This window comes from Borostomias antarcticus (assembly GCF_949987555.1).
Source record: "Borostomias antarcticus genome assembly, chromosome: 23".
Taxonomy (NCBI): domain Eukaryota; kingdom Metazoa; phylum Chordata; class Actinopteri; order Stomiiformes; family Stomiidae; genus Borostomias; species Borostomias antarcticus.
Window position 1 is genome coordinate 4257094 of NC_140256.1, and position 15755 is coordinate 4272848.

The following is a 15755-nucleotide window of genomic DNA, read 5'->3' on the forward strand; positions in this document are numbered from 1 at the left end:
ATGCCCCGCCAAGACGCAACGGCCCCAGCGGGTAGCCTCTGTGCCCAGGGGCCTCCAAACCCCGGGTACAACACCAACAACGCGCCCGGGACAGTCATCACTCAAACGGATTCAAGGGACAAATGGAGCAAAAAGATGGATTTCCTCTTATCTGTCATTGGTTTCGCAGTGGATTTGGGAAACGTTTGGAGATTTCCATACATATGTTATCAAAACGGAGGAGGTAAGAGTTTTTAATAGGCTACTGCTTTTTGCTGACCTTATTCGTTTGGTTTAAGATTAAAATTATATGTGATATTGGTAGGCTGCATTTTCAAGATACAATAGCCTAGATACCTTCATGTATCTCGACCGAAATGAACAAACGTCTGCATGGAGCGGTCAATGAGGAGCTGTCCATGGTGTTGAATAGTCAGACAGAAGTTACTGAACAATGTTGTGCACCGTTTATCGTTGGAATTAAAGGGTAAATTGTATTCTAAATAAATAAACAATTGGCCTATTTTCTGCTCAATTGAATGATATTGAGACATAATGTTTTAGTGCGATGAGCATCTGTAAAGTCAGAATAACTGCAAAGCGAGTTTCCCATGAATGATGCAGTTACAAGAGAGATGAATAGACCGTTTGAAAAAAAACAACAACAACTCTAAAATGGAATGTTCTAGGCCTATTTCTATCGATGAGTGAAGAAAGTGGCTACTCATATCATTTAGCCTGTCTTGTTTGCAAGACATTCAGACAATTTCTTCACTTGTTGGTCATTAATTTGCTGCTGCTCCACAAAAAATCGAATTCTTGCATTTTCTTTGGCAATTTTAATTTCAGAGGCCAAGTTAATCAATCAATAGCTTGAAGAGATATTGTGGTTGTTAGCTGATCAGGCTACCTGCACTTTATACTTATTGTGCTTTTAAAAAAAACTGTTAAATTGTGTTGTAACTTTTCTCTTTCAGGCTATCATTAGGCTATGTTATGAAAACGTCTATAGTTTACTTTTATAGAGATGAGACCTTAAATTACCCCCTGTGTCTATATGCAGGTGCTTTCCTTATACCCTACATTTTGATGGCAATCTTTGGAGGGGTGCCACTGTTTTACATGGAGCTGGCACTGGGTCAGTTCCACAGAACTGGCGCTATATCCATATGGAAACACATCTGTCCCATTTTCAAAGGTAGGCTTGGTCCATTGAACTATGTGTGTCCTTGACCCAGTTCACACCCAGTTCACATCCCAGTTCATATCCTACACCTGGGTAAGTTGTAATGGCCCGACACACCTTACAGTCATCAAATGTTCTTTCCAGGGGGTTCTCCCACAAAGCCAACAAAAGAACCCTTTATGGTTCCTGATGGCACCTAGAACTACAGTCGCACATATGCTACAACGTTCACAATGGCACACATAACAGTCGGTTTCTTAACAGAGAGAATTCTCTCTGTAAAGAAACCAACTATTAGCCTAACAGTATGTATCCAGGGCATTCATTGGCCTCTCACAACCCGAGACACCTGACTGACGCTTGTGTCCGTGCGTTCAGGCATCGGGTACGCCATCTGCATCATCGCCCTGTACGTGTCCTTCTACTACAACACCATCATCGCCTGGGCGCTCTTCTACTTCTACTCCTCCTTCGCCAGCACCCTGCCCTGGACCAACTGTGACAATGTGTGGAACACGGACAACTGCACCAACTACTTCGGCAGAGACAACGTCACCTGGACTAACTACTCCAGGTCACCGGCGGAGGAGTTTTACACGTAAGTGCACGTAAGTGAGAGTGCAGGAAAAATAACGGCAGAGAGACGTAAGACGCATTGTTTTACGCCGCTGCGTTGAGATTTGCGCGTGACGTATTTACTTGTGCTGCCTGAGAGCACGCTGCCCCAGATAGCAAGCGGATCTGGGCCATATACAGGCCAGATCTGGCCCTTGTGGCTTAGTTTCCGGCCCATATATGGCCCAGAATCATTACACATCCGCTTGCTATCTGGGTGTGATCTTTGTTTTTGTTTTTGCCACCACAGGAGGAATGTTCTTGAGATTCACAAGTCCCCTGGGCTACACAACGTGGGGGGCATACGCTGGCAGCTAATGCTCTGCCTCTTCCTCATCTTCACCATCGTCTACTTCAGCCTCTGGAAGGGGGTGAAGACGTCAGGCAAGGTAATACTGCGGGGTGCTGGAGCGCAATACCGCATAGTCGGTCCATTAACAGGGCCGTTGCGTAACGTCCAGTCTGGTGCCCCTCGCCCCCCTCTCTCCCTGTCAGGTGGTGTGGGTGACGGCCACCTTGCCCTACGTGGTGCTCTTCATCCTGCTGATCCGCGGCGCCACCCTGCCGGGGGCCTGGAGGGGGGTCGTCTTCTACCTCAAGCCCAAGTGGGAGAAGCTGCTGGAGACCAGCGTGAGTTCATGTGTTACATATAGGACAGATTTTCTTCCCACGTCGCAACACTGACCCTTGACCATCACTATGGAGGACGGTACTGCAATACTGAGTCTCAATGCAGACTAGTGGATGTTGGGGTTTGGGATCAGTCTGGTCCCCTGTGTCTGCTCTCTACCTTCAGTACTGTTGTCGGCTATGTGTGAGTGTGGGCTTTGGTTCAAGGGAATATGGATGAGATGAGATGCATAAATAAGCCACAGATCAGGATAATGAGATGCATAATTGGTTTAGTTTTTTTTTTTTTTTCCATTAACAAAGCCCTCCCGTTCTCTCTCACTCTCCCATACACACTCCCGTTCTCTCACTCTCCTTTTTCACTGCCAAATGCATGCTCCTCTTCAGATCTCGCTCTCTGAGTACAGCTGTGTGGCAACTGGGTTTCTATGAGGCCACCACGACCTTGCAACCTGACCACTGTCTGTCTGTATGTAGGCCATATTGATACATTAGAAAGCATTTTTGTTTTGTGCATATTACTTTAGACTATAGCCAAGTGAACTTGTTTTCTTGCTCAAATTTGATGAATATAAAAGAGACCAAAATCTGATTAGACTAGCAATCTTTGATTACCCCCACCCCAGTGACAGCGCAGGGCGAGAGATAATGTTTTTGGTGTCGTGTGTTTGTGCGTGCGTTTATCTGTTCATCAGGATTACGCAAAGACTACTAGATTGATTTTCACAAAACTCGGTGGAAGGGTGTAGCATGGTCCAATTTACAACCTCTTCAATTTTGGAGCAGATCTGAAACACGAGCCAGATCCACGAATGAAAACAAAACTTTGAACAAAGCCAGCTCCCTGTGTGGGGGTGCTAGAGACACAGGGTTTGGACTGGGGTGTGCGGGGAAGAGGCCGGAGTTCCCCCTGCCGGCTGTGACCTGAGGGGTGCGCCACAGGGAGCTGCCATCCATTCACCTCCAGTCATTTTTGGATTAGGATTACACAAAATGAAAACCAAACCTAGAAGGAAGCCAGCTACCTGTGTGAGAGTGCTAGAGACACAGGGTTTGGACTGGGGTGGGAGGTGCACCACACTGCCCCACGCTGGCTGTGAACCGAGGGGGGCGCCACAGAGCCGGCCAAATACAGCCACCCATTCACCTCCAGTCATTTTTACCTCCACCCCAGAGAATCACGGGGCAGGTCCATGAGCTGCTCAAACACGGCCCGGACGGCCATTCACTTCCATTCATATTTTGGACTAGGATTACGCAAAAACTACCAGACTGCTTTTCATGAAACTTGGTGGAGGGGTGTAGCATGGGACAATATAGAACCCATTCAATTTTGGTGTGCACAGAGCTACGAAATACATTCAGGAGCAGAGGTCTGTTCTCACTGAGCACCATTTCTAGTTTATCTCTGTGCAAGTAGTTAGACCTTAATGTGCGTTCTTGTGCTACGGACAATTCCAGTAATGTTGTACAAAAATAAATAATGCTATACGGAATTGCACCACAGGTCTGGTTGTTGTAATGTAATCCCTGTGTTCATGCTGTGCCCTGTAGGTGTGGGTAGATGCTGCTGCCCAGATCTTCTTCTCTCTGGGACCAGGGTTCGGGGTTCTCCTGGCTCTCTCCAGCTATAACCCCTTCACTAACAACTGCTATCGGTAAGAACCCAGCTCTTCAATCTCTACCCAGGGGTACTCAAATACAAATCCTAAGGGTCCACATCCCCCCCCCAATAATACAAAGGTCCATCTGTTAAGAAAACAATTTGAATACAAATCACTCCCCCAACCAGTTCACACACACACACACACACACACACACACACACACACACACACACACACACACACACACACACACACACACACACACACACACACACACACCCAACAAAGGTGAATCAAAGCACTTCAAGTCTTGTCTCCTCCTCTCCTATCTCCTCTCCTCTTGTCTCTTTCCTCTCCTCCTGTCTCCTCTCCTCACCCCCTGTCTTATCTCCTCACCTTGTAATAGAGAGGAATTCAAATCTATTTTTATTATTTCATGTGTGACCTCAGAACCTATGTGGATGTGGGTTTGTAAGAGCATTTATTAACACTCTTCCTATCCTCTCAACCTCCTCACCTCCTGTCTTATCTCCTCTTGTCTCCTCTCCTGTCTCCTATTCTCTCCTCACCTTCTGTATCCTCCTCTCCTCTTCTCTCCTCTCCTGTCTCCTATCTTCTCCTCCTGTCTCCTCTCCTTACCTCCTGTCTCATCTCCTCACCTCCTGTCTTATCTCCTCACCTCCTGTATCCTCTCCTCACCTCCTGTCTACTCACCTCCTGTCTTATTTCCTCACCTCCTGTCCAATCTTTTTCTGGAAAGTTCGCTTCAAAATTACTGTTTGTTTCATGGTGGCGTTTCAAACTGCCACTTCACAAGAGCTACCGTTTGTTGGCATATTGGTGCTCGTTGGAGGGAGGATGAAGGCATATTTTTTTGCTCCATTAATCTGAATTGTCTATTTTCACTGTCAACTTTTATTTTTGCCACCTTTGAACATGCCAGCTACACTAGAAATAACTAAAGAATAAATAATAAACTAATGTCAGAGTCTGGACTTTGAGGATGGATGCTCCTACCTTACTTCAACATCCAGTACAGCCCGTGAGAACATACAAAAACTAGCATCAAACATATGACACTGAAAAGTATTTATTGATTTAATAGGTGTGGCATACAATATTCTTATTAAAGCAGAGGGTAATGAAGAATTGCAACAAAATATATATAATACATGGAATATAGATCTCAGCATAGCCTAGATGTGGGGGAAAAGTGGAAGGAATGTTTAGGACTCACAATTAAAGTAGGCTAAGCAAGAACGAAAATCTACGTCTTATACAATATAAATTAATGACAAGAATATATTACCTGTCTAGTAGAGACACAATATATAAGTTTGATACTAGCTCCTGATAGATGTTTAAAATGCAGCATGCAAAGTGACTCCCTCATACATGGCTTTTGGTACTGTGAGAAAGTTAGAGAGATTTGGGAAAACATTGAGAGATGGATATCAAGAACTCGTAATTGTAAAGTTCCCATTTCACCATTGATTTGCCTCTTTCAAAATATCGAAAGCCTAAGATACCCGACCGGTTGGCAAATTCTATTCTCATGATCAGGCGCGGATCTATGGGTGGGCCTGGGTGGGCCTAGGCCCGCCCAGATTGACAGCTGGCCCACCCAGTCAGATTCATGAAAATACATATTTTTAAAAAATAAAAAATAAAATATTTTTAAAGTTTAATTTTCACTAACTACCTTGAATGTGAATAGTTTTGTCTTGGAAATGATTAAAAGTATGTATTAATACTAATAATATTCAACTTCCTCTCTTACGTTTACATTGCGTCAACCGTCTTTTTCGTACTGCGTAAGTTAACGTTACCTGATTGGCGCCGGCGGGCAGTTGTTCAGTGCGCGCGCTATGACGGCTAAACAGCTAACATTGACCCGCTTTCTTAAAAAGCCACGTCTGGAAGAGAATGAAAGTTTGGACCAGGCCTTGTCCAAAGACAGAGTGGAGGATCGTGGGGAGATGTGTGCGGGCTCTGGGGATGAAGAAGGAGAAACGGCCACAGCTTCAACATCTCGTGAGTGTAATGCTAACGTGAGCATACAAGCTGAAGCTCCACCGAAGCGACCCTCATTGCCACCGGCTTCTGACCCAGCAAACACGCAACGTCAGGGAGACGTTCATATCATGTCTTAATAACGTCCGTTGGTCCAGAACCCCATTTGTACGTCTGCTGGACCCCTCAATATTCAAACGTCTGGCTTGGACCCCTCTAAGACGTCTGTGGACGTGCAAAACGGGTCCAATATCTGAACGTTAAAAAAAACATTCACTCTGGCTCCTAATTGGATGTCTTTGGACGTCCGAAAAAGTCAAAAAAGACATCTAAAAGACGTCTTTTAGACGTGTCTTTGCTCAGTGGGGAAGAGGAAGTTCCACCGAAGCGACCTTCACTGCCACCGGCTTCTGAAGAGCTAACTGGTAGGCCTGCACCGTCAGAGACTTTTCCCCGCAACAAACCGGATCAAGACACGCCTGAGATCATCAATGTTGACTGGACGCTTAAACAACCTGACGCTCCTGTCGTTTGAAAGAGAACTAACAGAGACATTGGATCAGGACCACATCATCAGTCTCTTCAATTCAAAACCCAGACGACTCCGCCTTGTATAACCAACCGATAAGGTAGGCCATGGTTTCATATTTGAGTCTGGCCCGCTGTGGCTATGTTTATGATTGCAGGCACCCTCTGTGAGCGAGGGACTTCTGAATTGTGACAGGCTACTGTAGGCTATTGGCTATTTAATTTGTGTTTGTATGATTACAGCCCGCCGTGGCATGCACGTTTATGATTAGGAAGCCTCTGATAAGCGAGGGAGTTATTTAATTGTGGTTGTATCCCTGTCAGTGCACTAACGAGGGTTATGCAACATTTGTTATTATCGCGAGATGTTCCATCCATTCATCTGGCTGCTCATACATAGGTCTAAAACGTGCGGTGATGAGTTTCACTCAGGCCTACCCAGATTTTTCCAGGCCTACCCATCAGCCACTTTCTGTATCCGCCACTGCTCATGATTTGTGTTTAAGAAGTTAATTTTGCAAAATTGGAAAACTAAAGAAGCTCCATCTTTAGAAAAAAGGAAAACACTAATGAAATATTATTAGAGCATAGAAGGGACAAAGGACAGCAACAAAGAGAAAGAGTTTTATTAAGTATGGAACACAATCTATAAGCTTAATAAGGAGTGGAGTCGCGAAATTGGACAGCACTCATGGGAGTTTAGCGGTGTGTGTGGCTCGGAGTGTGTGTGTGTGTGTGTGTGTGTGTGTGTGTGTGTGTGTGTGTGTGTGTGTGTGTGTGAGCTCAGTCTATGTGTGTGTGGACGTGTGTGTGTGTGTGTGTGTGGGGTGTATGTGCTGTGATGTGGGGGGATATATGTTAGGGTGGGAGGTGAAAGTATATCACTGACAGGCCATGAAATTAACAGGCTGTTATATAATTATGGAAAATGTGATCAGCAAATTTGTTTATATTTGATTTGTTTAACAGCGACTGTACAGTACTGTAAACCCCCACACAATAAAATAATTATTAAATTATTATCAAATGATTGATCTCTGACATGTTTTAACTCTCACTCTCTGGTTGAAAGTCTCCTGCAATTCACATCCACTCTTCAACCTCAGGCTAACTATAGCGCTCACACTTAACATGCATTTTGAAGAGAGGGAGAGAACACCAACACACTCTGCAGAGTTGACCGTGGATATGTTGAGTGAATGACCTAATCCGGATGTCCCACGAACCGTTTCAGACAATGTGATTAAGGCAGGGAGTGGTGAGTCTTGTGTGGAGGAGACAAATGGGTGACAAGATCTCCTGAAGAAGAAATTGAATTGTAAGCTCCCTGTAAGACTACTGGCGTGTGCGTGGATAATGTCATTAGCAGAGCACAGTGGCACGTGAGGAACCAGTGTGGCACTGCTTCGCTAAGACATCATTGAATCACACTTAGGCAGCGTGAACAGTCCTCCCTGGGGTCAGGAGGTCAAAACGTTTTATCTCGATCAGATCCCATATTTTGTGATCCAGGATCAGACAAGTCAGCCAAATTTTGTTCCAGTTTTTCAAAGCAATATTCAGGATAGGATCACCTTGATCCAGATTCAGTCTTGTCAAGATGACCAGATCCTGTTTATCATGCCAACCTGTGGATTTTTCTCTAGGATAAATGAGAGACTCAGTGGTCGTGGAATGACAGATGCCATTGTCAACTACTTTTGAAGTTTAAGTTGATCACATGATGGAGTAGATAATTATTTGATGATTCAAAGTGTAATTTATGATTGATATAATATTTGTACAGTTTGTGATTGTAAACGTATTATTTGGTTGAATGTTTTGAGAGGTAGGCTAGAGGCCACTGTAAATGTAACGATGTAATGAAAAAGTAAACAAACATTTTCCAAACATTGAGCCTGCAAACAATATTATTTTAATTTACAAACTCTTATCACCTTTTTTTTTTTTAGATTGAAATGTATTTTGAAATGAATTGTATACTATATTGTATTGTGTAATCCACTCTAAATCCACCCTTGTACTGGAATCAAGGTAGTCCTGTTTTTTATATCAAAATTATCCCAATCCTATGTTAAAGTTTTGAACTACGCATTCAGGATGATGCGAACTAGTATTATCCTCATGAGGGATACTGCTCTACTGCTTGTTGCATCTTCATTGAGATCGTTATCACTGACATGGGGGCAGGACCACGCCACAGGGGAAGGTCTTTTCAGTGCAATATGTCTTGGTCCAGCACTATCATGTGTTATTACATAGATAGATATATACTTTAATCATCCCTGTGGGGGGAAATTTGCACTCTTTTTGTCAGGGTTGTCTTCAAATATCAAAGCTGAGGATATGAAGACTGTCCGAAAGGCTTTCATAACCAGGGGTTAAATTGGGTTAAGAAATAAGTGGAAATGAGTTATAAATCCATTAGATATAGTAGTCAGCTTTCAAATAGATTTATTGTGGATGAAAAATAACAACTGCGAAGTAACCTGTTTTGGGGATAGTTCAATTATCTCTAACCTCTTGCTGTCTGAGATTACAACAGAGCATGCTGTGTTTATTAAGTTTCTTTCAAGCACCAATGTATTCACATTATTGTCCACAGTGACGCCATAGTGACCAGCCTGGTGAACTGCCTGACCAGCTTTGTGTCAGGGTTTGTGATCTTCACTGTGCTGGGTTACATGGCTGAGAAGAGAAAGGTGGAGGTGGAGGATGTTGCTAGAGATAAAGGTTAGTGGCTGAGCCTCTTCTATTGTAATTAAATAGGGATGCACCGATTGCAAAATTCTGGGCCGATGCCGATGTTTAAAATAACAATCCGGCCGATGACCGATGCCGATGGCCGATGTTTATTTTATTAAATTTTTATTCCCCCTTTTGTGCCATGGAAACAAAGAAATGAAGTGTTTGGTTCCAAAACGTCAATTTTTATTTCACTTTAATTTGAAAGCAAACTACACGTGCGTTTGCGGTGTTACTTCTCCGAATCTGCAGCTGGGTAGGCTACGTTTTGCAACAAAAAAAGGCGTAATTGTTGCGACATAACATCGGCCACTACCATCGGTGAATGTCATTTTATTTGCCGATGGGCCGATGGCAGTCAACAAGGCCAACATCGGCCGATACCGATGTTCGGCCGATGCATCGGTGCATCCCTATAATTAAACTATACTGCACATGTACACTGTACGGGAATGATCATGTGATATTCGCTTTCATGGCGCTTTAGTATGGATGGAGGATATTTCTGAAACAGTGCGATAAAGCTTGTGTGGGCAGAGATTGTTTTTGTTTTAAAAAGGCTTGTATTCTCCTACCTCCCTTTCCTGTCTATCCCAGGTCCAAGCCTACTATTCATCACCTACCCTGAAGCTATTGCCAACATGATGGGCTCAACATTCTTTGCCATCATCTTCTTTGTGATGATGATCACTCTTGGGCTTGACAGCACGGTATGAATTAACTTTTAAGTGAACATATTCTCTAACATTTGGATCTTTACCATGACAATTATATAGTATGTGATGTGATGATCACTGAGCTCATATTGTATGCTTTCATATCCATCTTTGTATGCTGTGTCAGTTTGGAGGGCTTGAAGCAATCATCACTGCTGTGTTGGATGAATACCCAGAGTATTTGTCCCAAAGACGGGAGCTTTTTGTACTGGGCTTGGTAGTTGTGTGCTTTTTGGGCTCCCTCAGCACCCTTACTCATGTGAGTTACCCCTACAGCCATGCTATTTTCATTTTACAAAAAACTATACCTTTATTCAATTACACTGATTACAGTTTCTTGTTTCCTTGTCTTGTATTTATATTATGGATAGATGAGTTACTGTATCTGACTTGATATGTGTTTATTGGCAGGGTGGGGCCTATGTGGTCAAACTACTGGAGGAATTTGGTGTGGGCTCCTCCATCATTGCTGTTGGTTTCCTGGAAGCCATCGCTGTTTCCTGGTTCTATGGTAAGTAGCAGATTAGTGATAATTAAATTGATTTTTTTTTTTCTTCTATCACACGGCGCAGATCTGGTAGTAAACTCGCTCTTCTTCTTTATCGCAGGTATCCAGAGATTCAGTAATGACATCCAGTCCATGCTGGGCTATGCTCCTGGATTATTCTGGAAGGTGTGCTGGGTGGCTATTAGTCCAGCTTTTCTAGCGGTAAGGAAAACATGGAGGACAACCATTCATATTCCAATCAGTAGAAACATTAAGCTACACTGTGGGATCAACTGAAACTGCTTTTGTCTGGACTACACACCCATTTTAATGCAGGCTTTGTAACTTTTCCAACTTTTGTTTCTGTACTGTCTACAAATCTCTCACTCTTTGCCCATGTAACATAATCATCTTCTTGAATATGTAAATTCCATTCACCTGCATAACTCAATATCCCTGGCTCCAGTTGGCCTACAGTACATCTCTGTCTCTCCTGGCCTTACAGAGTTGACATTTTCAATGCCAGCTTCCTGTCTTCTCCCCTCTCTTCTTTATGAGATTGTCGAAGCTCTTCTATCTTATCTCTTATCTCCCCTGACAGTTTGTCATTATGCAAGAAAAAGAGTCAATGCATTTATACTTTATATTGAAATGGATTTTCCAATTCAGTGAAAATGGGCATTCATAAATGCAGGTTGCACACCACCATGACAGTGAGTGAGAAATTGAGAAGTGCACTATTGTAGCAGAGGTGGATTGAATGTGAGACTTTATATCATGGTCTGTTTCCTCTGCTCTCAGTATATCATCGTCAGCTCCCTGCTGAAGCCGCCCTCACTCACATTGTTTGACTACAAGTACCCAGACTGGAGCATCACGGTGGGCTACTTCATTGCATTCTCCTCCTTCATGTGGATCCCAATCTACATGGTCTATAAGCTGGTGTGGACCCCCGGATCCCTCAAACAGGTCAGACCAGCAAACAGGATTAAGGCATTCATGGATTCACATAGAATGATTTGAGGGACACACTTTGGGTTAAACGATAGATATGAAATGATAGCAGCTATTTATGACAGAAACACCTGTAACTAATAACAATGGTATTGTTGTAAAAGTTGGATGGGGGGCGCATTATAAATGAAATATAATATATAATATAATATCATATAATATCATATAATATCATATATCATATATCATATATCATATATCATATCATATCATATCATATCATATCATATATCATATCATATCATATATCATATATCATATCATATCATATATCATATCATATATCATATCATATATCATATCATATATCATATATCATATCATATCATATCATATATCATATATCATATATCATATCATATCATATCATGGCTCTATCATAAAGGTTTGGTGAACTAAATGTTCCATGTTGTTGCCCATAGCGCCTGGCAGTGTGTCTGAGACCGGAGAGGACGGTCCCAGACATCCACACAGACAACCTCAACATGACGCCCGTCCTGTAGGACAAACGCTGCCATCGCCAAGGACCCCCGGCTAGACATGTGATGTCACCACACGCTTCTGAACAAGAACACAAGCTCAGCAGATTCACATCAACATCATGGAGCATTCTTCCCTTGTAGCTCAATGGGTTCCATATAATGCTCAAATTATTTCTAAGAGGAAATATGATCAAGTGTGTTATGAGTTTATACTTTTGTAAGCATCTGAAAGGATCAGTAACATACAGTGAATACACAGATAATTCTGAACATAATACAAACTGAAAATAATCACAAAGACTTAGAGTATAAAGGTAGTAATATAACATATATAGCCAACAAATATACTTCGATAAGGCATTGAGACTCCAATACAAATTGCAGGCAGCTGATTGTTGCTTTCCTAAAGCAGCTATAACAGTAGGAATCTCATGATTATACCTGTATGCTTGATCACCATGCCAAGGATTTAAGACTGTAAGACTTCAACACAATGACTGCTCTTGCATGTTTTTATATGATGTACACTAAAAAAAAAGCAACCACACAACCTGCTGTTCATGAAAATTAGTAAAAAGTATGAAAGAGAAAACAGTACTATGGATAGGTTCATATCCATAGTACTGTTAATCAGTACCGCTTATGTCAACAGTTTTGTCATACAGTATACAACGTATAGCCAAATTCAATGTCATTTGTTGTGAGTGAAAACTTAAGTAAGACAAATATTCTTTGTGGTCGATGAATGGCTCATGTTCTAATATTTTTCAAACTAAATTTACTTTAAGATTACCCCAATAAAGCAGTGAAGCTGATGAGACCAAAAACGCTGCTGGAATAATACCAAGTGGGTTTCAGTGGGAAACCACAAAACAGGAAATAATGTTGCTGTGGTCTGCTTAGAATTTCATTAAAATAAATTGTAGGTCAAATAACAGGTCAATGAGGTATTCATGTCACCCTGAATTATTTTTCAGTGAATGCAAGCTGAAACAACCACTTAATAAAATATAATTATTCCTACGTGTTTGTTGAGCTGAATAACTTCCAGTGTTTTTGCCTTAAATATAATAGACATGTAAAATAACTGTATAGTCTGTATTGATATTGTGCCTCTCCAGACAAACATAAAAGTTTTAATTTTATTTTTTACTTGAAAAGACTGTTTGAATTTCATAAATAATATGATAAGAAGTAAAGCGCTGAATATTTTGAATGTTTTGTGATTCCATTTCACCATTTGACTCAAATAATTCAGAATTTTATCAGCTCCCTGTATTGGTTGGATGTGACAGCAAATGTCTCTATACTGTGCGTGTAGCTACATGTCATGAGCGCTGAACATGAAGGATATAAAGATACCGTATGTATTAAACAATGTTTTGTCTTTATTTGTTCTTCTAATAATGATAATCATGATATCAACAAATCCAAGGATATAATTCAAGATTAAAGCCACATCATACTGTATTTTGCATGATTTGCTGACGTTCCTGCAATAGGTCGACTTCACTGAAACGCTGACACTGTAAACATAGTGTAGAGAGGAAAACATGCTCACAGGCGTTATTTTTCATCCTCATGTAATTGTTATGACTGGTCTGGTGCCGTTCACCTCCCAGACATTTTAATTAACAGGCTGATTTACAATATCCAGAATCCATCAACATACAAGGGAATAGAACAGAGTCCACCTTCAAATGCTTTTAATGAAATGTTTTATTAAACAGAACAGTCCCCTCCTCCCAACCCATAGTTACCCACACAGTCCCAGAAAGCAATGCTCGATAGCATCAAGGACCTCTGGTATGAGGAGAAGAGAATATAAATGGGGACGCATGTCCTCATTTCCACCACGGGGGAGGCACATGATCAAAGCTCTTTTGTGTGGGCCACTGCAGCAGAGGTGCTGTTCTCACAGACCCCCAGGAGCATGAAAGGGAGGATGCAGCTCGGTAGCTCTTTTTTGTTTACCATCAGAGACCAACAGATTAGCAAACTTTACTGTGTACTGAGGAAAAACTGCTTTGGTTCGTAAATACAGCACTAGCTGTAACATTCTCTAAGTACATCACCCATACCCACCCGTATACTGGGCCATATACAGTATATATTTATATTTTATATATTTATATATGCTGGAACATTCTCTAAGTACATCACCTGTACCCAGATAGCAAGCGGATCTGGGCCATATACAGTATATATTTATATCTGATGTATTTACATATGCTGTAACATTCTCTAAGTACATCACCCGTATAAGCGATGACATGGAGAACTCTCTAGGCCTGTGCTCCAAACATAGAATAGTAACTGCATTAAAGGCAGAAACAGACTTCTGAAAATGGAGGAGGCCTTCTGAATGTGCAGAATGAACCATAATTACATGGAAATTGCTCATTTACAGTCAGTTCACCTCATTTCTACCATCTTGTTATATTCATCCAGTCCTTTTAACATAATCTAACTCAGAGGCTTCCTGTTCAATCTGGCACAAAACCTTTCTGACAACAAAAAAAAGAAAAAAGATTACAGTCACAGCTGGAAGAAGCCAAGAAGTCTGCACTTTCATCCAAACCTTAGCGTATCTGGTAGAGACGAGCGGGATACTCCCCAGAACCAATCATGGCTCTCGGGCTCATTATTAAGAGCAGAGAAGTGTTTGTAGTGGTGCATGTTTAATGTTCTCAACATGGTGGTGAGGGAAAGGCCACACATCAGTCATGCACAGTAATGATGTTAGGCTTTAACCCCAAGGATCTTGACCTTTATAACTATACCTTCTTTGACATTTAAGAGAGGAAGAATACTATGTGATGGGAGGAGCCAATATTAGTCTATTAAAATGTGATTTGTGTTTTGTTTTTGTTTGTAAGATGCTATTAGACCACCTGTCTGGAGATGACTTAATACCTGAGATCAGTCTCTTTTGTAAAGTAGAGCTAAGGCTGCAAAGCCTGTCATCTTGTCTAGACCTAAATGAAAAGACAAAGTAATTTCCTGTTTAAGATAAAACGCAATATATAAGGATAGGAAGATATAACATTTTAATCAAGTCAGGTGAATGAGAAACAAGTGCACAGTAAACATGTTGTCCCCCACCCATGATGTATCGCCCCATTTTGTCAATGAAGCAGTGGAGGCAAGTGTGAAAATGTAGGAGTCATTTGCAGGTTATTCTGCTGATAATACATTGATGCAAACTTCAACGGGAGCGCACAAAAAAAATCCCACAATGCTCTGGAAACATGAAGCATTAGCATCCAAAATGACATGAACAATGGAGGGCAACAATATCTCTGATGCGAGAGAAAACAAGTTACAACACCACCATTACATTTTTGCCATTTGTCTCCTCTAAGTATCAGTACCCCAATGTCACTTACCAAAAACATTTTAGAATGTTTCACATGAATGAATCATGCACAATAACTGTGTCATCGTTGTTGTTTATGAGCAGCTGGATTTGACACAGTTGGCGTTAGCTGATCGGCTAATCATTGCTAGTTCCATGACGTCCAACATCCCTTAACAGCCAAACACAACTGCATTATAAGTAAATACATTTCGCTTCTTAAAATGTAATCAATTAGCAACACTCAGAAAGCAAGTTCCAAGCATGAGAGAATTTGGTTCATTTAAATGTTTAGGCTTAGGCCTAGTACAATGTAAGCGCAAGTTTGTTTTTTGTTTTTTTACATAGCCTACTTTTAAATTGCGAATTTGAGCTCTTTTTAGTTTTCATGTTATC

The 15755-nt window shown here is 41.6% G+C and overlaps 1 protein-coding gene across 1 annotated transcript; it reads left to right on the top strand.

Annotated features, from left to right (window-relative positions):
* slc6a4b (solute carrier family 6 member 4b) lies at nucleotides 1-12022 on the top strand (the record flags this gene model as incomplete). Its single annotated transcript, XM_084457431.1, has 13 exons — nucleotides 1-223; nucleotides 1043-1177; nucleotides 1544-1763; nucleotides 2031-2169; nucleotides 2276-2410; nucleotides 3965-4068; nucleotides 9163-9290; nucleotides 9900-10012; nucleotides 10146-10277; nucleotides 10430-10529; nucleotides 10627-10727; nucleotides 11307-11474; nucleotides 11942-12022. 13 exons carry the CDS (start codon nucleotides 1-3, stop codon nucleotides 12020-12022), a joined length of 1779 nt encoding a protein of 592 aa, XP_084313557.1.
* Between the last annotated feature and the right edge of the window lie 3733 nt (nucleotides 12023-15755).